This window comes from Poromitra crassiceps, assembly GCF_964638095.1.
Source record: "Poromitra crassiceps genome assembly, chromosome: 4".
NCBI classification, from domain to species: Eukaryota; Metazoa; Chordata; class Actinopteri; order Beryciformes; family Melamphaidae; genus Poromitra; species Poromitra crassiceps.
Window position 1 is genome coordinate 76323097 of NC_139626.1, and position 22963 is coordinate 76346059.

Genomic DNA, 22963 nt, shown 5'->3' on the forward strand with positions numbered 1-22963 from the left:
GGCGGAATTCCACACCACCGTGGCCTGTGCTTCCAACCTATAACAGGCTTCAGGCCGCATCATTGGCAGAGTCAGAGTGTTGTCCCAGCAAAGGATCCCCCTTGCTGCCTGGACTGGGCCCTGACGTTGGTAGCAGGAGGGACACAGGAACATGCCCCCCACTTCCCACAGGGCCAGGACCTTCTCGAGGCCTTCTTCACAGGAGATGCAGAACGCCTCCCCCTGCAACAGTGGGTAACATGAATTCTTAAAATGCAGGCTATATTGTGCAATGTAGCAGTAGCGAGCAAGCATGGCAAGGGTGACCCATATTATCATGGGTCCCCTTCATTGTGGTCCCGTGCAGCTTCGGTATCCCGCCGGTTCCTTGCCCACACCATTGCTGGGGTGCGGGCTTCCGGCGGGGTAGGCCTCGCCAGGCCCCCATCTCTTCTGGGAAATATGGCTGCATACGTCATGAACCATGTGATCACAGCGAGCTGATCCACACAACTCAGCCAGTAGAGGGCAGCAACTATTCCCCAACCAATCCCCCAAATCACAGCCGGGCAGAGTCTTAGCAGCAAACGCCCTCTTCCTTGTTTGACGTGGCAGGAGTTGATCATGTGATAGGCCAACAATGCAACGGTCAGCATTCCTTCGTAAACGGCTACTGGTATTAGGAGGGTTTTGATGGAAATCGCCAATCTATCAAGAATCAGCCAGATCGTTACTGCCACTCCCTGGCACTTCTCCCATCGAGAACCAGTTCTCAGGTTTAGTCTGTAGCGGCCCAGTATGTAGTATTTCTGGCTTCTTCTGTAATTTGCAGACAATCATCTTTATAAGCCCTCGAATCAAAGTCACAATTCGCAGGGACCAGTTTCCCATGCAGCAGAAAATGATCCAGCTGATCGAAATACTTGTATACTCGAAAGTACTCACTCTGTTGAGAATTGTTTCCGGGGCCGCAGTGGTATTGTTCGCCATTGTTGCTGTGGATTGCTGCGTTGCTTTCAATTCAAGGTCAAGTTGCTCACCTCGTAGTTTCCAGGAAGTAGAATGGCCCAGCCGCACGGGTTGTGAATTCTTATAGGGCGGTTGATCCCTCCCCCATCCGAGGGAGGGGCTTCTTGTCATCCGGCCTATCAGCCTTCTTCTTCCAGCAGTGACGTGCTAGAGCTCCTGCTCCTCCCTTGAGCAGCCTGCAGCCAACCGCCGCAGAGACGACGAGGCCTAGGAGCAGGAGCAGAGAGGGCCATATTTGGGCAAATAAGGCAGCCATCCATTTGCCTATGATGGAGGCTCCCTCTCCGATTATTTCCTCCACTTCCTCTACCACTATGGAGATACCGTCACTTAGCGTGGCTCCAGCCCTCTCCCAAAAGGTGCACTCATGTTTCCGGCTGCCTGTCCCACAGGTAACCCAGTGTTCTTCAGGCGAGTAGCACGTGCCGTTGTTATAGATGCTGTTGGGCCCCACCCACTAGTACACGTGGTGTTAGCTTGATCGCATTGCATCTTCCATGGCCTGGGACTTATGTAGCGGTCTGGGTTCCAATAGGTCCCCCAAGTCTGGTATGAAGGCGAGGCGTCTTCTTCCGCTGAGTAGACTGTCGCCAGGTATTGGTACTTTATCCAGTAGTTGTCACTTTGCTCCAGGCATGGCAGCACCCAGGCCTGCACTTTGCTAGCCTGCAGTCCTGCCCAGGTGGACCCAGCGACTCTGGTGTGTCCCTCTTTCCATGCCTGCAGGATACCTTTAATCGTCTTGTTGGTCAACAGCCCATCGCAGTCATACTCCCAGGCCGCAAAGGCGCTCAGCCCAGTCTGGTCGATTTGGCAGCGCGGGGACACGCCGTTACTGACGTAATCGGTCCCGTTTAAATCTTCAAACGCCTTGTGGGCGACACATTCGTCGATCTTTTGAAAATCCCCCTGGGGAGCCGTCAGTAGGTCGTCAGGTGTAGGGAGCTTCTGGACATACAATTCTGATTGGTATGGTCCTTTGAGTCCTTGGCTCGTCTTGGTCCGACCCTCGGGGAAGGCTCCCATGAAATGTTTCATCGTCTTTGCCCATATCCATGGCAGGGATTCGTTCAGCCACGCTTCAGTGTAAGCTGCTGGTTGCACGTTGTCTGTAACCTTCTCGTAGCTATATCGGCGTACATACCGCTTCGCCGGTGACAATACCATATAGTTCTGGGTTGGGCATGGGTTATTTCTATTCCAGTAACACGGGTTGAGATGTACCAGTTTCTTTTGGACACATTCTTGGGCCAATCTTCTGCTTTCATTGGCCTGTGCGGATTGCCAAACCTCGCGTACCCCTATGATGGTTTTGAGCACGCCGGCTAATATGCCATTGGGCGGGGCAGTGTTAGGGTCTGCTGGTCGGGGCTCGCTGGTAGCTCCTCTGGCTGGTGCTGGTTTAGGTGTAACCATTATTTGGCTGGTGCCATTCCGGTCGTTCCCAACTGCTCGCGTCTCCCGGGCTTTTCCCCCGAGGGCCGCAGTCTCATTACGAGACGTCATCGGCCGTCTTTTGAGGCCCCGGGTCTTGCTTGCGCTGCACGTGAGGTTGTAGTCTCCCGAAAAGTCCCATTTCAGAAACAGACCCAGGCAAGAGTCGTTCCGGGCCCCTGCTCGATAGACGGGTTCCTTTGTCCAGTATGGCTCTTTGGATCCCGGCAAGAGCTTGCATCCCCAGGTGCAGTAGAAGCTGGGGTCTCCTCCTTCCGGATGCATCCAGTTACACTGTGCCTTTTTCTTTTTTTTGTTTCCACTTAAACACCTTCACCAGCAACCGCCCGCTACCATCAAGGAATAGATCATCCAGGGTCCAGTTCCCTTCGTCGAGACCCTCGCCCTTAATGACCTCGGCCCACATATCGGTTGCTTGTAGCGCTTTGGTTTTGGCTTTGGTGTCCAGACCTTGTACATATGCCCAGTAGGTCTGGTTAGATTGCGAGCTGTTGCCATCCCATGCGACAAACAGATTCACTGGTCGTACTTCCCTGCATGTCTGCTGGAAGTGTTTGGTGGATCTGTAGCAGGCCCTTTGATGGGTTTGGGCCCATGGTGCTGCACCATATTGGTACAGTATTGCCAGGACAAATACTAGTCCTAGCATCACTTTTGTATTTTCATTGTGAGGGATAGGCAAAAGAGTAGTCTTCCATTCCTTATTCGTTTTTCTTTAAGCCGCTGTTGTTTGAGTCGCTGCTCTTTCCTCATTTCTGTTCGTAGCTGGCGGACTTGTGGCTGGAGGAATTGGGCGTTGTGGTCTTGCAGCTCCATCCTTGATTAATTGAATATTCCCATATCTCTGTTGGCTGTGATGAATCTTTTATTTTGGGTTCCCTCGTTGGTTGGGTCAGTGTGGTGATCTCTGGGTCGGGACCTCTCTCTTGTCCCTCTTTGGTCGTTGTGACTCGGCCCGCGCAGAGTCGCTCAAATAGGGGTGCCCTATAGGGGCGGACCTCCGGGTCCAGCCCCCGCCACACCCATTTCCACGTCATTGTCACCTCGCACTCTGGTTTGGGCAGGGGTCCCCTGGGTCATCTGTTTCGTCCTGGTAGAATGCCCATCATTCGTTCATACTCGTCGGGTCGTCGGTGCGGTTCAGGTGCTATCCCCAACATTCCGATCTGGTCGGATAGGTCCTGCATCTGTTGAACAGCTGCTTGGTGTTTGTCCCCGCATGGTCGGATCATCCTTATGGCCGAATACAACGGCTTGCAGTGTTCGTTTAACAGCTCCACCCATACCACCTTAACCCCATAATGTCGTGGCCTGGGAGGCAGCACCCTTCCGTCAACTATCTGGATATCTCTTCTGGGTGTTTGGGTGAAGGAGAACCATTCCAGACTCTCCTCGGCATAAAGCGGGTTCACCGTTACTTGGGTCGTTAGGGGTTGGTATTGGTTCTCCAGGATGTAGTAGCTCTCGTCCTTTGTTCTTTTGAGCAGCTTCCGGTACATCTTCTGGCTATTGTTCCAGATCATGCTTGCTCCAAGGGTGATCTCTACGTAACGACATCACCCATCCCCCCCCCTCTTCCTCCCTCCTGTTATCTTCCTCCCCTCTGCTTCTCCATACTACCTGCCCTGTTCCCTGTAACTGTTGCCTGTTACTTGTATCTGTTGCCTGTTTTGTTCCCTGTTGCTTGTCTCTTGTTCTCTGTTAAGCGTCTTTGGGTCTGGAAAAGCGCTATATAAAATAAATGAATTATTATTATTATTATTCCCCACATCCAACATCTGCATAGTTCGGTTCCCACCTTAGTTTGATCAGCATGCCTTCCACTCCGAAGTATGCTGTATTCAGTATCCATGGCATTCTTCTGCTTGGACAACTCAGGACCGGTTGGAGCCCGTGTTGGTTCTTCCGATACGGCCGGTATCCCGCCAGTTGTTCCTTGCCATCTTCAGGGGGGGATCATCCGGGTTACGAATTTGGGCCCACAATAATGATGCACGATTCCTTCCCTCGTCCATGGGGGAGCATGCCTCACATTCCTGCCACCAGTGCGTACATCGGCACTTGAGTTCTGGGAGATAATACGTCTCGTAGTTCGTGCAATAGTAGCCACCCGACCCTGGTGCAGAATAGCTGAAATCTCGTCGGGGGGTATTCAACCATATTTTCTCATGCAGGAGCTGTAAGTATGGGCTCCCCGACCATTGGTCCCATCTCAAGACCGTATGTTCATCAATCTTGTGTGGCTTTGGGCCTGCTCTCTTCTTCATCTCCTTTGCCACCCAAGTCTGTTCTATTTCTGCTGTTGCTGCTTTCTGCGCCAACCATTTTTCTCGTTCCAGCTGCTTTTTCTCCTGCCATTTCTCCCTTTTGGTTAGTTTCTCTCCTGTCCGTCGCTTCTCCATTATCTTCTCCATTCTCTCCTCCATTCTTCCTGCAGACAGAGACAACAGCGGCTTTACTCCTACCACCCTAGAAGATGGCCTCACTCTCCTTGGATTCCCCTTTTGCGAATCGGGGGAATCTCTGCACAAATCTTCCCTTTATGGTAAGCTTTGGCTTTAATCCTGCTGGCTTCTCCTCTATGTCTGTTGGTTTACAGACTTCCTTTATCTCTGCTCCTAGGGAATACATCCCCTTGTATGGGACTATCACCATCTGCACTGTTATTTCAATTGTCATGGGGTGACCTTCGTCTTGGCTCCCCCTCCAGGGCGTGGCTGCCTGCGTTGCTACTGTTCCCAGTAGTTGCACCACCCCTTCTCGCCGCCAGTCTTTTGGGGCGACTAAGTAAATGGCTCTTTTGGCCTTTGCTTTGGCCCCTGTGTCGCCGAACGCATCAATGCTGGTGGTGTAGTACCACAGATTGGATCTCCTCTGCCCCTCTTCATTGGGTACCTCTGGTAAATCTTCCCATGGTTTAGTGGAATCGTAGACCACCTCCCCGATCAGCTTCTCCCAAGTGGTGAGCTCCCATGGCCCTTCCCAACCTCCATTTCTTGCTTGTTCTTTCTCTTCATCCGGCATACGGTCCCACGCTGTGATGTTCCCCAGTGCTTCTGGGTCGCGCCACACTCTGAATGTCAGTGGTACCTGTATAGTTGCCATTAGCGGGGTCGCTCTCAGGACCCCTGTGTGGTGGTAGGGCCATGACGTCGTCAATGATTCTTTCAGGAGGTCCAGCCGTGATTTCTCCTTCTCGGGCTTCTTTTTCCGCTTCTCGGGGGGGGGTGCCATTGGGGGGGGTCCCTGGACCACGCCCAGTCACTGATTTGACTTGCTAATCCCGGCAGGGCGGGGTATGCCAGCGGGGCGGATGGTCCTTCATGTTCAACTTCCATTTTTCCTCCATCTTCTTCCCGCTGCGTAGCTTCTCCTCCGCTACGAATGTCGAAAGATTCCAGCAGGTTCATGAACCGTCTCACTTGCCATCCTTTCGCTTCCGCCACTTCCATCACTATTCCGTTTGTACACTGTTGGACACAGGTGCGGCACTTTAGCAAGCTTTCTCCATTCCACTGACAGACACACCCTGTAGGCCCCGCTGCAGCCGGGCAATGGTCCCACTGTGTTATTATCTTCAATCTTGGCAAGGTGCGTAGTCTACATCGTCCGCATACATACGCGTCCAGGACTTTTACTGGTTTGTGAATCATTCCCTTGAAATCTCCCAGCTGTTCCTGGGTTCGAAACGGCTTTTCTCTGCCGGGTCCTGTCCAGAGGACCGTCAGGGTGGTGGGCTTTGTGCACACCACACACTTATTTTCCACTCGACTCCATTGCAACACCTCCTCCCCCGTTGACAGGAATCCTTTTTTAGCATATTCCAATTTCCTCAGTCCTGTTCCTGCCCATAGACCTGAGGTGTTTCTCCGCATGACTACCACCCCATAGACAGTGGCTAGTCTGACATAGGGTGGGAGGCTAGGTGCGTTACTAGCCATTTGTGGTTCCTGGCTTGGAATCGCCTTAAGCTGCTCCACTCCTTGGATGCCCTTTTTCTTCAGTCGGACTGTATTTTCGTCCAGGATCTCTGTGACGACGTCCGCTGTTTCGTACTTTGCTTTTACTGCGGTGCCCATAGGGTGGTCTCGTGCTTTCACCCAGAATCTTTGTCCCACTTTGATCGGCCTCTTCTGGGTCGGCTTGATACCTTCATGCCTAGCTCCCCGCCCCACTTCTTGCGTCAGGAAGGGGCGTTGGTTTAGTTGTTCGGAGGGGGAGGGCCTGTCGGTGCGATGCCGGTCATTCAAGGCCCTCCCTATCTCCAGAGTTTTGGTGCTCCATTCTCTATCATTGGCATTTTTGGCAATCCAGTTCTTCACCAGCCCAATTGTTCTTTCTGCCACCCCGTTTGCTTGCGGGGTGTATGGCGGGGAATAAGTCCTCATTACCCCGTTCTCCTGACACCATCTGTCCACTTGTGCGTTTCGAAAGTGGGTACCGTTGTCTGTTCTCAATTCCTTGGGCACTCCCTGTACGCTGCATGTTTGATCCAGCATACTGACGATGCTGCTACCATTAGCTTTGCGCACAGGTTTCATAGTCACGTAGCCTGACATCGAGTCCACAAGCACTAACAGGTACTTTTCTCCTCTCTTCCCTGTTATGCCCAAGGGCCCTGCCACATCCATGCAGACAGATCCCCAGGGCACTGTGCTCTTAATGGTTAGGCCTTCTGTGCGTTGTCCCCTCCGACCTGCATTGTATTTTCCACATACGTCGCAGTTTCTGAGGACTCGATGTACGTGCTTTGTGGCAATCCATAGCTGCTGCTTCTCCAATTCCCTCCACGTCGGCAAGGCGCCTGCATGGCCCAATGCTTTATGCACGGCCAGCACCACCCCCTCCACGGATTCCTTTGGGACCACCCGTCCCTTGGACGTTTGGTCCCATTGCTCGATCCCGACAAAGATCAGTCTTCTCTCCTGGACGTAGCGGTCAACTTCGTCATTTCCCCGCCAGTGTGCCCCCTCCTTGGCGTGTGCTTTCTGGTGCACCATGTCCAATTTCATGTTGGTTCTGAGTTCTGCTATTTTCCTCCATAGCCCATCATGGCGTTTGGCCCCTTCGTATCCATTGTCTTCCCAAATGGACAGATCTTGATTCATGGCCTGGCAGCAGTAGTGGCTGTCTGTGACTATTTTTGCTCTTTTGATCTTGCGCTGTTCCAGCTCCAGTAGGCCCTCCAGCACCGCAGTCACTTCTCCCGCTTGCGCGCTGCCGTGGGTTGTACCTTTGCCTCTGCACAGTTGCTTTTCATCTTGGTTTTCACTTTTCTTCAGTATGAAGCCCCAATAGGCTGTGTCATCTGGCCCTTTCCTTGATCCATCCGTGTACAGAACATATTCATATGGCAACTCCCCCTCCATGTGTTCTGTTCTCGGTGGCTTCTTGTGTGTTGGCTGGGTCGGGCCGAGGTCATCCAACTGAGGATCCAGGAAGATGTTTTCCCAGTGTCCCCAACGGGTGTTTGTGGCCTTTGTGCCGGCAAGTGTGCCCTTGGTTAGGAACCTGTGCACCTGGCTCTCGGTGATGACTTTGATCTTCTGGCCTTGGGCTAGGTCTTTTATCGCACTCCAGTACCGGGTTAGGACCGCCAATTCTTTTTCAGCCTGCGGGTATTTTCTTTCCACAGTGGTCAGGGTGTAGCTCCAAAAGGCCACCACTCCTTTGCCTTCGTTGCTCACTTTTACCATGGAGTTGGCCTCCTCGCATTGGATGTCAACCACAAGCCGCGTGTTGAGGCTTCTGGGCTCCAATCTCGCCGCTTTCGCTGTCAGGTCTTTCAACCTGTCCAGATGTTCTTGGTCAGTGGCAGTCCACATCCAGTTCTTTCTGGAATATATGTTGGTGTCGGGTCCGTTCTTTTTCATCCTGGCATACAGTGGCCTTGCGTACCGTTGGTAGTACGGCACATGATCCCTCACGTAGTTCAGGACTCCCATGGCGACCTGTAGCTCATTCAGGGTCTCGGGCGGCATTATCCGGCTTATCTTTTCGGCGTAGTTGACGGAAACGCCCAGGTCTGTGCTCACTTCGAATCCCAGGTAGGTCACTTGGAATTGACCAAACTGGCACTTCTTAAGGTTGAGCTTCAGGCCCGCATCTGTGAGCCTCCCTATCACTGTTTGCAGCGTCGTCAGGTGCTCTGCCTCTGTGTCGTCGGCTATGTAGACGTCGTCGATGTAAATGGTGGCGGTTATGCCATCCAACACCTGCATGACCTTTGACTGGAACACATTGGGTGAATTGAGGTATCCCTGGGGAAGCCGCGTCCAAACAAAGGACCCTCCCTTGTGGGTGAACGCTGTCCTACCCTGGGACTGTCCTGCCAACCTCAGGGAAAAGAATCCATTCGCCAGGTCAATGCAAGACTTGAATTTTTTGACTCTCAGCGTCTTCAGTGATCCCTGGACGTTTATGAGGCTGGCCCTGTTAGCTGTGGTAGGTCGGTTTAGGGCCCTGAAGTTGATCACTGTCCTCCAGCCCCCTCCAGACGCATCTGATTTCTTTACTGCTTGTATCTGGCTATTGGTGATGGGGTTCGGTTCTCTCCTGACGATGCCTTGTGCCAGTAATTCCCTGATGATTATGTCCATTTCTTTCATCACCCCGGGGTTCAAGGGGTATTGGCGGACGGAAGGATGCACTGCTCCTATGATGACATGTTCGTCCCCGGCCCCCAGGTCTCCACAATCATTCTTGAACCTCGCCACGTTGGCTGTGGCCAATATGCGTCTCAGAGTCTCCTTCCCCTGCAGGGAGAAATCACTTTCTTGCAGTTTTTGCTCTGTCACCAATGGCACATGCACTGTTTTATACCAGTCGGTGTGCTCTGGTCCGCTCCCGGCCCGCGGGGACCGGACCAATCTGGAGTGCAGCGTTTGCAACCGCCTCCTCACCATTCTTCTATCGTTTCTGGGCAGGTGCAGGTCTTGCAAATCGCGTAGTGTGATCAAATCATGCGGGCCTATGATCCACATTATTCCTTTCCAAATTCCATATGGCACTTCCTCGATGGTGCCGGTAGCTAGCTGGACTTTCAGATGTCCGGTTATCTTAAGGCTTTTACGGGTCATAGACACCTCAGCTCCAGTGTCCACCAGGTAGGGGTCTCCATCCACAAGCGCGTAGATTTCGTCCCCCTCCCGGTAGGCATTCTCCAGTATGACCCGCGCCTTGATTGTCATTACTTCTTGACGCCCCAGGTCTGCTCGCGCAATACCCTGAGGGCGTCTTTCTGGTCATTCGTTAATTGTCTGTAGTCGTTTTCTGATAAACGCTCCGTTCCATCCGGCGGGCCCTGGTTCCTTGGTCTGTATGGTTCATTCTTTTTCTCATACTTAGGTCCCTCGGGCTGACTGGGGGCCTTATCCCGTCTGTCGGGGCCTCCGGTCTCCGCTCGGGGGTATCTGGGCTCTGCCGGTGGGGCTTTACCCGTTCATGGCACGGTGGTCTTCCCCGCCTGCTTCGCGGGTGATTGGGACTGTTTGTCTTTGTCTTTACCTTCTTCTTTCTCTTGCTTCTTTTTCTTTGCATGCTTGTTGGCCAGGTCGAATTTCGTTACTTCTCGCTCTATCTCTTTGGTCAGTGAGGAACTTGGCATGCTGGCAAACGTGACCTCAGCCCGCGTCCCGGCGGTGATAATCCTCATAGCCTTAATGTACCTTTTCGGAGTTACTTCTCTCTGGACTCCATCCCAGATAGCCGTCAGTGTCACCCCTCGATGGAGTCGCGTGCGGCAGTTTTCCACATATTCATCTTCGTCTTCTCCGTCTTCAAGCACTATTCTTCTATAGTGCTTCTCGGCCGGTTCCCCGACCTTCCCCATGTCTCCGGTGACATGGCCTAGCCAATACCTTTTGGCCTCATCGCAAACTCCGATCGCCTCAACTTGTCTCCACTGCAGTCTCACGTACTCATCGATGGCTTCCCCTTGCTCCTTTCTTCTCACCAGGTCTTTGATCTTCTTGACGTCTTTAAACGCGGTGTTGGTGTCTGCTGCCGGGGCCGGCTGGGTCGAGTCTGGCTTGGTCGAGTCTGGCTTGGTCCTTGGCTTTCGCCCCTGGTCTGGTTTGTTCTGAGGGGCCTCGGCCGGGGGGGGGGGTCATCATCGTCTGTTGACACATCATCTTGTCTTCGTCTTTCTGCCGCCACCTTTCTGGCTTGTTTAAGTGCCGATTTTTTAAGTCGCCTTAGCATGACATCGTGGGTTATTGCCAGGTACGCCACTCGGCAGGGCGCGGTCAATCGTTGGGCCGCGGCCAGTGTGGAGGCGGAGGGCATCACCGGGGCTGTGACCCCTAGCGTCAGGTCTTCTTCCAATGCTGCAGCCCACTCTGGCGGGACGTCATAGTCAGTCTGGAGGACCCCCGGGACGTAGGCTTTCCGGCCATCCCTGGTTTGCACATACCCCCAGTTCGGGTCTCTGGCTATACTTTGCGTCGCTTTTTCCATATCAGGTAGCTCCACTATTTTCTTGTCGCCCCGGCGGGTGCCCGTCCTCAGAATTCTGGGCGGCCTGTCTCTTTGTTCTGCTACTGATGCATGGCTCGCCTGTCCTACTGAGGCTCGACTTACTTGTTCTTCGTCCGGGTCTTGTTCGTCGTCCGTGGTGTGGTTGGCATTCTCAGTTACCACCATCCTTTCCAGACTTTCAGTGGCATCAGCCAGGAATGGCAGGTGGTCCAGAGCCACGCGGGCCTGTCGCCTAGATCCTCTGCTCTGGGATGGCGGGGCCACATTTACGCTGGCCGACGCCCGCTCGTCCTTCCATTCATGCCTCCGATTCGACCTGGGGGACGGAGTGCTTGTGTAGTTACGGGGCCCGAGTGGCTCTATTTCTTCGTTGTCTCCCACCTCCATGCCCTGCTTGTAGGGCTGTCTCGGATAGAGGGGGATCTCTCTTTTCAGGACCGGGGGAGAGGCCTGCTGGGCGCCTCCTGGGGTCCGCGGTGGCTCGGCGAGGAAGGAGCGGGGGCTGGCTGCAACTCGAACTGGGAGGACTGCTCTCACGTCTGTTGCTGCTCCTTGTTTTGGCTCAGGCCCCCGCCTAGCTGCTTTGGCCCGTTTGTCAGCCATCTTTCCAGAGATTTGGGCCACGTATTCAATTATGGATGTCTTCCAGTGGGGCGTCCTCCGATGCATGCCCACAACCGGCCAGACGGCCTTCGCCATGTCTTTCCATCCTCCCGACTGCATCCCTTCCACCGAGATCATCACTCTTCTAGCCCTCATCTCTTCAGCCTTTTCCAGGCCGGCATGCACACACTCCACCATGTGGTTTAGGTATTCTGCCTCATAGTTTCCGTCTCCGCCTGGTTTGTACTCCGGCGCTCTTGTATGTATTATCGCCCAGTGATAGCTCTCTCCTCCGCTTGTCGTCAACACTCGGTCCTTGTTTGTCGCTACCTCTCGATCCAGTTCCTCCCGGTACTCCCGGCCTCCATGTATCCGCAGCAGGCTCCTCGTTTCTTTGTTCAGGAATCCTCCCCTTTCTTTTATGCATATGATCAGGGCGTCGGTGTCAATGGCAGTAACTTCACCTACGTGTTCACACAACCGGACCCCCCCTCCTGCACCGATTGTCTTGACGCTATCAGGGAAGGTTCGGAGTGGCGGGCGGAGTCTTTCCCTGTCGAGCACCGATTCCTCTTCTAGTTGGTCTCGGCTGCGGCGTGAGCGCCTCTCCTCTCGTACCTCATCATATATGGGCTCTCCCAGCCCTGCTTTCACCTGTGGCGATCTGGGCGTTGGCACCGGGGGACACTTAACCCCGGCAACAAGCCGTCCTGGTCTTTCTTCGCTCTGCGTCCGCCGTACCTCTTCCTTTATGGTCGGAGGTGTCAGCATCGTGGAGCAGTGTGGCTTCTCGTGGCCCCCCATGATGGACTTCCTCCTCTTTTTTAGTGTGTTCGTCAGTTCCTGCACCATTTGGGCTTGCGGGGTCACCACCCGGGCCGGTAGATTCTGCCTCTGCTCCTGATCTGTGAGATAGGAGGCCAGCAGTGATGGCCGCAGCTGCTCCAGTGGCACCCTTTCCGTCCCTCTCTGATCGCTGTCTTCTGGCGACTCGCCCTCGTCCGCGGCCCCCCGATACAACTCGCTGTTTGTGTTCCTCCGCTGCGCGGACCAATATCGCCAGAAGCACTTTGTTTTGCTCAAGGACGGGGGCCGCCCTGGTCGATGCCACCACCAACACGTGGGATATGTTGGATTTCTTCGCCAACATTTTTATGATCGGATCATACGCAGCTCCAGGGCTGACTATGGTCGTGTTTCTTCCTCCTCTCCACTCGTTTAGGTGCTCAACCCACCATGACATCCATTCTGCTAAGTAACCCTTTGCACCTGTCGTCACGGGGCTGGGCACCACCACCAGTTGTTCCGTTTCACCGAACAGCCCGGGCGCTACGAACGCTCCGTCCCGTAGACATTTTTTGGTCACTTGTTCTTCCCACGCCTCGTCCCCCAGCTGGGGGAGAAGTGTCAGTAGGTGCTGCTTGGTGCCCTCATCCCAGTCGGACACTCGCCTGGCCATGGGGATGAGGCGCGTCAGTCCACGTTGGTCGAGGGCCAGGGCACCATCCATCGGTTTCCCTCCCGGGGCTGCTGCCCCAGGGCTAGCCATGGGGGTTCGCTCCCCCATCGCCGCTGGGGATGGCGGGTTTTCTCTCTCCTGCATACTGTCTTTGTCGTCTCGAGTCGTCTGTGGCTCGATCCTGCTCATAGCGCTTCTGAGCTCAAAGATGAGTTCCAGACTAGGTTGGCTATTCAGTGCAGTCCCGGGGCCCTCTCCGTTGGAGCTCCCCGCCGACTACTTCTCCTTTCTCCACCTGCTTTATTGCAGTTTTGCGGAACCGGCCGCTCTGATTGCCTTCAGAGCGCCGGGCGTTGGCACTCGGACTGGTCACTCCCGTTCCGCGCGCCTTTCCGTGGGTTGCTTCCCCACAGTTCAGCGGCTCTTTTCCGCTGGATTTCTTCTCAGGTGGCTCCGCTTGTCTGCTAGAGCCGCACGTTGGGCGCCATGTCGTGATTCTCTGCCAATATCCTCAGTATAGTTAAGACCGATCCTAATACTGGTAGTACAGCTCTCCATTCAACGGGTCCGAAAGTAACAGCTTGATGTGTATAACTCCACCTAGCTTCTGCTACTTTAATTAAGCTGTAGGACGGGAACGATTAGCCTAGCTCTAACTGCCGGGTGTTTATTCCAAACTTCTTGCCCCGCTTCCACTGACTAGCGGCCTCGGCTGAATAGCCTGGAGCCGGGCGTAACTAGAACAGTCAAGTCTGTTTTTATGGCAGCTCGTTCCCTTATGAATCTTGCACTTGTTATCGACTAGGAAATGTTTATTGACTTAGACAAAGTAGTCAAAGGGGCACTGCTATTTTAACTGAGCCAGGATAACCCTTAAGAACCTTAGAATGTTACACGCACCTTTAGCCATATGATTACCATCAAGGGAAAATATACATAATTCATTGTCCACTTCAATACTTTAAATCCAATTGAATTGTTTTATTTTAAAGCTTTAGCAGGGTACAGCACTAGCATTGATTATACAACTGATTTCATTCAGTAATTCAGTTACATACAATATCATTTTATAGAGACTAATTAACTAATGCCAATGGTGGTATACTCATCAAGTTACTTTGGGTGGAGAGAGGATGAGCGCAAGGTCCCCAGCTGGGGCCCTTCTCCGCTGAGCAGCGAGTGTCCTGGGGAAAGCTCCTTGCTTAAGACTCAGAGGCGGCCGCCTCGTTGAGTTCCCGACTTCCTTACTGACTCAGAGGCGAGCAGAGAGTGATGCACAGAGTCCAAAAGTATTCCAAAGTCTTTAGGGGAATGGTCCAGTCCGCGATTCATGCTCTGTCCTTGTGCGCAACTTTGAAATAATCCTCTGTGTGTACTCCGTTGGAAAATGCTCGCAATCCATTTACAAGATCCAGAGTGAAGTCTCCCGTCCAGGGAGAGCTCCGTAGCAGCTTGCGAACTGGCCCTGTTTGAGCCAGAGCTCCTCGGTTTTATACCGTCCTATGGCAAGTCATCGCGACTCATTCGCCCATATTCGGCTATTCCTTCCTACGTGTTTCCTGTGCGACTCTTATAATTCCTTATAAGGTTTTTCCTTCTGACTTGTTTCCTGTGCGACTCAGCCCCCCATATATGGTACATCCTGCTTCGTTAAATGGACTACTGTAAATGGCTACATCCTTCTCTCCACTCTCTCCACTATAGAGAATCATACATTGAGAATGTAGCTCACTGGATCACAGCTCCTTCATACACTGCTCCTCATTACAGCCTGCATGACAACACAGCATCGGAATGTGCTCCATCTGGGACCAATTACACGGCTTGACTCTTTACTCTGTTTCTCTGAATTTCATTCATGGTTACAGTTGTTACATTTCCCTGGGATATATTTAATACTTCAGTTACAAGAGGTTATTACATTTGTTAATCATCATTAATTATTCGCTCACACTTTAGCTTCCAGCAACAAGCATTTGGTTATCATACGGCAGTTCTTAGGGGATCATTCACTGTCTTTTGATCACACGGCGCCCAGGGTCAGTCCGGTTAGCGGGGTAGCGATCCTTGTCAGGTGATCTGCAGCTCTTATCAGGTGCCCAGCGAGCTGACCTCGTAACCTTAGGTCGCTGACCCATCATCGGCGGCGACCTTCTCGACATTCCCAAAACATCTGCTCATTGATGTTGTTTTTCTTTGTTCTTTCAGAAACTCTTGATGCCATCTGCCAATCTGAACTCAAATCCAGTCTGAAGGACAAGTTTCAGTGTTTGTTTGAGGGTATTGCTAAAGCAGGAAACCCAACACTTCTGAATCAGATGTACACAGAGCATTACCTCACAGAGGGAGGGAGTGGAGAGGTCAATGATGAACATGAGGTCAGACAGATTGAAGCAGCATCCAGGAAACCAGCCAGACCAGAAACAAAAATCCAATGTGAAGACATCTTTAAACCCTTACCTGGAAGAGACAAACCAACCAGAACATTGATGACAAAGGGAGTGGCTGGCATTGGAAAAACAGTCTTTACACAGAAGTTCACTCTGGACTGGGCTGAAGACAAAGCCAACCAGGATATACAGTTCACATTCCCATTCACTTTCCGAGAGCTGAATCTGCTGAAAGGAAAAAAGTTCAGCTTGGTGGAACTTATTCATCACTTTTTTCCAGAGACCAAAAGAATCTGCAGGTTTGACAAGTTCCAGATTATGTTCATCTTTGATGGTCTGGATGAGTGTCGACTTCCTCTGGACTTCAAGAACAACAAGATCATGACTGATGTCACAGAGTCTACCTCAGTGGACGTGTTGATGACAAACCTCATCAAGGGTAAATTGCTTCCCTCAGCTCGCCGATGGATAACCACACGACCTGCAGCAGTCAATCGGATTCCTCCTGAGTGTGTTGATGTGGTGACAGAGGTGAGAGGCTTCACTGACCCACAGAAAGAGGAGTACTTCAAGAAGAGATTCAGAGATGAGCAGCAGGCCACAATAATCATCTCCCACATCAAGAAATCACGAAGCCTCCTCATCATGTGCCACATCCCAGTCTTCTGCTGGATCACTGCTAATGTTCTGGACCATGTGTTGAAAACCAGTGAGAGAGAAGACCTGCCTAAGACCCTAACTGAGATGTACATCCACTTCCTGGTGGTTCAGTCCAAACAGCAGAACGTCAAGTACCATGGGAGAGCTGAGACAGATCCACACTGGAATACAGAGAGCAGGAAGATAATTCTGTCTCTGGGAAAACTGGCTTTTGAGCAGCTGGAGAAAGGCAACCTGATCTTCTATGAAGCCGACCTGACAGAGTGTGGCATTGATATCATAGCAGCCTCAGTGTACTCAGGAGTGTTCACACAGATCTTTAAAGAGGAGTGTGGGCTGTACCAGGACAAGGTCTTCTGCTTTGTCCATCTGACCATTCAGGAGTTTCTGGCTGCTGTTCATGTCATTGTCTCATTCATCGACTCTGGTGTCAATCTGCTGTCAGAAGCCTCACGGTGGCCTAAGCGATTGAGAGCCAAATCAGCATTAAAATACCTCTTCCAGAGTGCCGTGGACAAGGCCTTAAAGAGTCCAAATGGACACCTGGACTTGTTCCTCCGCTTCCTCCTGGGCCTTTCACTAGAGACCAATCAGACTCTCCTACAAGGTCTGCTGAAACATACAAGTAGCTCACAGACTAATCAGGAAACAGTCCAGTACATCAAGAATAAGATCAGAAAGAATCCATCTCCCGAGACAAGCATCAATCTGTTCCACTGTCTGAATGAGCTGAATGACCATTCTCTAGTGGAGGAGATCCAAATGCACCTGAGATCAGGAACTCTATCCACAGACGAATCCTCCTCTGCTCTGTGGTCGGCTCTGGTCTTCATCTTACTGACATCAGAGGAAGAACTGGACATGTTTGACCTGAAGAAATACTCTGCTTCAGAGGAGGCTCTTCTGAGGCTGCTGCCAGTGGTCAAAGCCTCCAATACATCTCTGTATGTGCATGGTTAACTAAACATATTCAATATATTAAATGTAAGATTCATACAGAAAAAAATAGATTTAAAAACGTTTAAACCGTTAATTCTCCTCCAGGCTGAGTGACTGTCAGCTGTCAGAGAAAAGCTGTGAAGCTTTGGCCTCAGTTCTCAGCTCCCAGTCCTCTAGTCTGAGAGAGCTGGACCTGAGTAACAACAACCTTCAAGATTCAGGACTGAAGCTGCTCTCTGCTGGACTGGAGAGTCCACACTGTAGACTGGAGATTCTCAGGTAAGATCAGGTTATGATACTTCTGGTTAGAAATATGTTGTAACTCTCATATTAAACAACAGCAGTAGTGAGCACACTTCCAGATTAAAGTCAATCAAAGTGCAGGGCCATGGTAGAAACGTACAAAAGAGAAAAGGCCAGCACTTAAAAAAGTCCTTTAGGCGTTTTTATTACTTAGCATGTACAGCAGCAACAACGTACGCATTTCAGCAGGTAGCCTTCATCAGCGGTGTGCCAAGTGAGGCGGAAATGGCGTAGAAATACAGTCAAACCGGAACTACATTCAATAATCCAATCAGTTACCAGGTAAGCGTACACAGATAAGGACATCAATAAAGTTGCAGAATATACAGAAAATGTACATAGCAAATACTCTTCCAGTAGAGTTTACAAATATAAATAATTAAATATTTAATGAAATAAGGCCCAGCCAGATATGTTCCCCTGTCAATACTGCCCTCCAAATCAAAACCGCAGTAACTACAATTTTGGTCAAAATGTTGTTATTATTGAAATTGAACTTTTAGATATCTGTTTTATCATGTGACAACTTTTCTAAGTTCAGTCTTGCTCTATATTTGAAAAAACAGAGTATAAAAATTGCAGTAACTACGAGATAAACACAGTAACTATACTTTGAGGTGTAGTTACTGCAGTTCAGACTGGTTTTTGGTTGGATTTTGTAGTTACTGCAATTTTCCAGCTCTTTCCATAACAAAGCCCAACATATCAAACAGTCATAATGGCACAATCTGTTTAGTTAATCCAGTTAATTCCCAATATGAGAGCGCACTGACAGCTGTCCAAATTGTTAATGAATGAGTCTTCAGTGTCTTTAAAATCATAAATGATGTATTCCTAGCTAATAATCCATAAGAGATCATCCAATAAACAAGGGAATTGTGTTCTCCACTGGGAAGTGTTAATATGGCTGTAGATGGTGATAATTGTTTGGTATCACACACCTAGCTCATCAGGACAAGCTTTTTAATTGCTGCATAAATTATCAGCATTCAGACTCAGTCTGTAATTCATTTTATTCAAAATAATTTTAATATGCTATTTAATATATATGTTCTTGTATGAATTATCAATCTGAAAAGCTGATGTGATTTGTAAAGAAAACCTGTTCTAAATTAAGATAATAAAACAACTGTGCTCATTAATTAATTGTGTCAGAATGATGACCAAAAAGCAACACCAGTGGTGAAGATGACATCAACTGACTTCAGGATTCCCTAAATGTATCTGTTACTCATCCATTTAAATGTTTTAAACATGTAAACAATAAAACAATTAAATACAGATATGATGTGGTATCGAAATCAAAACCGATTCCAATTGTCTCATGAAAAACAAGACAGGAGAAGCACATTAGAGTGTAGTTACTGCGCTTTTCCCTTGTACTACCTACACATCTGTTTAAGGTAATAGACAGACAGAGTGCCGTATCTGCATTTCTGGGGTCATAGGTCAAGTAATTATAATTGTTTTTTGCCCCAAAAAATACTTTAACGTATACATATATTTAAAGCCATTTTTCTCAGTTTCAGTGTTGGCAGAATAGCCCTTCACAAAGAACAGGCAGAAACATAAATATACAAACGGGGGTCTAGTGGACACAATGTGAGTAGACAAGATAGAAAATATTGAAATAAAGTTAAAAAGTACCTAGAGGAAACAACCAAACAACAACTCCTCATTAAGGCCTTTAGGGTGTTCAGGCTGTAAAGTGTGGATCCAGAAAGCTTCTCTCTGTAGCAGAGCTCAGTCCCTATCGCCTCCTCTTTTCAAAGGTGCTAGAACTTCAATTCCCTGAAACCTGAGTGAACACACATCATGGCCAGCAGAATTAAAATGTCTCACCACTAAAGACTTTTCGGCCCTTATCTTACCACTGGCCTTAGATGCTAAAACTGGCGTTAAACGCAAAAAATGCGCCTTGCGCCTGCCTCGGGAAGATAGCATCATGGTTTTAGGCCCCGAAATGCGCTTTACGCCGAAGAGGCGTGGCGCAGTGCCAGAATAGGCCAGAATGGGCTTAAATACCGGCCTAACGCTATCTTCCCCCCTGGCTTTAATTTAGCGCTTATCGCTTTTCAAATGGAAAAAAAGCTGATCTTCGCCGGGGATATTACTGTGCTCTCTCTCACTCCCTCTCTCTCGTGCATCAGACAGGCACAATGACCGATGACAAAAAAGTTGTTATACCGTAGTTTTGAGCCCCTGTCATTCAGAGGCTGTTGCGTCTGTGCAGTGGGGGAGAAGAAAAGGTAGCGAGAGAAAACGATATCATTCTGCCCAAACAAATATTCACTGCGACGGCTCCCTTACCAAAGCCACACGTGAAATCTCCCAGCATGCATTGAGGCTAATACATTTAGACAAGAAATAGCAACCAAATCAGCCTAAATAGGCTAAGTGTTAGATATAAATAATATTTATGTTAACACAACATGCAATTCTAGAACATTTCAATATTGGACAAAATGAAACATAAAAATCAAAACACAACCCTATGTGAAACATATATGTAATCCAGGTGGTATATATATCCCTCGCAAATACAACGTGATATAGGCGGGTGACAGCCGTAACACAGTTCTACTGTGGTTCTACTGTGATGTCCGCTCCAGCAAGACTTGCTTTAGGCTACTTCACACGTACTTTCACAATAAAAACACATTTATGCAATGACTTTACATAATGTAGGCTATATTTATGTGCATCATTTAGCCTGTGCAGCAGGTAGTCTACAAGTTATAAAACTACCTACCCTGAATGAGCCGAGTGGGGGTGCTTGTTCACTATTGTGAAAGTTATGTGTTTACAACATAAAGATCATGGAATTGGATCGTATCAGGAATGTCACCGATAGTTAACGTTCTATATTGTAGGCTACAGGGAGACTGCATCAGCCCTGCTGAACAGATCTGTATTTGCCTGGCTGTAGGTTGAATCGTTTTAGTCAGGCTATGATCTGTGATGTGCTGAGATATCCAAATTGGCAGAGATGACAGCATAAAGCCGCAACCCGCGGACTGGATCGAGTGGATCGGAGCTTCGAAAGGAAGAATGTCATTGAGTAACTGCAGTTCACCAATGAGCACAGTTGTGAATAATTCTACGCTTAAAAGGCGTGGTTATAATGGTTAAGGTGCTAATTTAAGGCCGTTGCAACGATAGAGCCCTTTGTCTTTGTTCCGAATAGTGCGCTTGTGTTCTGACATACGCGTTTTTAGCTCTCTTAAGGTTTTACCAACATAACACAGTCCACAAGGACACTTCAAAAGATAAACAACAAACCTGGTCTTACATGTAATTATACTATTGATAGAAAACGTTCTACCTGAGTGTGGGTGTAACTATAATACTGTCTGCTGATTTCTGATACATATTTTTTTTGCACACACCAATACACACAAACAAAAGAGCCACAGGTGTAACAGATAGACAGGGACAAAAACAAAGATAACTTACAATTTGTAGAGTAGAGCATGCGGATCACTTGAATATCATGTTTCCCTGGAGGTGGGGGTTTGGCCTCAGATGTCATCTTGTAGACATGAACATGTGAAATTGAGAATGACAAATTTCATGGGTGAAATTAGACTCTCTGGTACCGAATTTGAAACATAGTTCAGAGTGCAGATCAAGCCAGAAAAACTGATACAGCACGGTGCTCAAGAGGCATAATGTGGGTGCCACCCACATTATGCCTCTTGATGTGTTGTTATTTGAAATGATATCACGAGTATTATTTATTTTAGATATTTTCCTAGGAATCGTATAGGGCTGGATGATATAGACAAAATCAACGATTGCAATATTTTTGACCAAATACCTCAATATTGCAACAATACTGTAGGGATGAATATTGGTGCAAAATATGTACACAATGAGATTAAAAAAAATAATCATCAGGAATGTGGATATAATAACTAAGTGGGTAAAGGCAAATATTAAAACAGCTAGAACAGTCTGGTAAGTCCAGCAATTTACACCACTTAACTGTTATGCAGCCTTTAAAACCACGAAAAGAAACACTTATGCCATATCATATTAGAATATCCAAAATCTAAGATGATATCTAGTCTCACTCATATCATGATATCGATATATCGATATATTGACCAGCCCTATATTGGTATCAAAGTGAGAAATTCTAGTATTGTGACAGCCCTTATACACGGTCTACACAACTTTGTTGCAGTTACAATTTCAAGCGGCTGCCAGACTGTGGCCTTTGTCCACAAGCAGCAGTGTCATGCCCTTTGAAACTGAGGGAGCAGTTGCCCCAACACATTTTAGTTTTATTTTATTTATTTATTTATTGCAAAATTCATGGTGGTCATTAGTAGAATCCCATTTTCAAACACGTGAAAATGAAATGCTGTTAGTTATAGGCATAGTTTGCATAGCAAGTTAGTTGGCTATTGTATCATGCAGCTGAGGTTAGCAGTGTAATGTTAGCAATCGTTCAACCGTGCTGTTTACACACCAGGAGAGACTTAACATTTTCCAGAGTGTCTGTGGCTGTGCCGAGCATGGTGTGGTGTAAAGGGCAGTGTTGCCAACTCCTTTCCAAGCAAAGTCGCTATTGGCTGCTCAGAAGGTCACTAGAAGTCGCTAAATGATGTCACATGCTAATTTTGCATGTCAAATTATGCTTAGAAAACACGCCTCGGCGTAGCCAGTGTAATCATTGACTGAATGGTTGTAATATTAAGTGCTGAGTGACTCCACCCGCCCGGACCAGATTCAGCATACGCTGTTAGAAATTACAAGTAAACCCTATCCTGCTGCTCTCTCAGTGGAGGAGAGGGGCTGCGCTGAAGTGTGCACTGTGTGTGACAGACAGCCAGAGATGAGGAGAGAGAGAGAAAACCCAAGGCAGCCGCACCAATTTAAAGGCAAAATCCAATTCAACAGATTTGGTTGTTCCCCCCAGTTCCCCTGGTCAGAAAAAGTCACCAGATTTGTCGCTAGGCACATTTCGGAAATAAAGTCGCTAGGGGGGTCTGAAAAGTAGCTGAATATAACGACAAAGGCGCTAAGTTGGCAACACTCGTAAAGGCACAATGTGTCTTCCTGTTCCTGATGCAGGGCGGAGGATTGGCTGCCTTCAAAATAAAAGTTCATTATGTTTGTCACTTTTCATGAATGGTAAAAACTGGGGAATATGGGACAACATTAGCACACATGTTCATTGGGACCATTCTATTAAACATGCACTGACACTATACTGTGACATAGACATTTAAAACGATTCTGAAAAGTGAAAAACTTAACTTGGCAATTTTATTTTGAAGGGAGGGCGTTTAGTGAAGTATTTTGACTAAATACAACACTGTATGGGTTAATGAGTGTGTATATGTATAAAGAGTCTATAACATTATATATGCATACCCTAAAATAAATAATGCACAATATCTTGTATTTTGAACAATGCAGAGTAATCCAGGTATTAAGATTTACTGTGTAGAGATAAGAACATACATTTTATTCTTATATGACAGATTGAAATTGTGTTCCATTTACATCCTCCCAAAATCATTTTATCAGTGGGTGTGTGTGTGTGTGGAGGGGTTGGGAGTGTCTGTGTGTGTGGGGGGGGCGGGCGTGTCAGCGACATCATGATTCGTGACACAAAAGGTGACACAAATCGTGACTGACAGACACCGCCCAACCG

The 22963-nt window shown here is 49.0% G+C and overlaps 1 protein-coding gene across 1 annotated transcript in view; it reads left to right on the plus strand.

The window, feature by feature from the left end:
* LOC310775946 (uncharacterized protein) overlaps positions 1-22963 on the plus strand; it is a gene marked incomplete at both ends in the record, with an annotated part of 94887 nt that overhangs the window by 34470 nt on the left and 37454 nt on the right. Inside the window, 2 exons of the mRNA XM_083636069.1 lie at positions 15212-16997; positions 17098-17271. Of these exons, the coding sequence (XP_083492195.1) occupies positions 15212-16997; positions 17098-17271 (1960 nt within the window). The remainder of the gene's footprint in view (positions 1-15211; positions 16998-17097; positions 17272-22963) is intronic.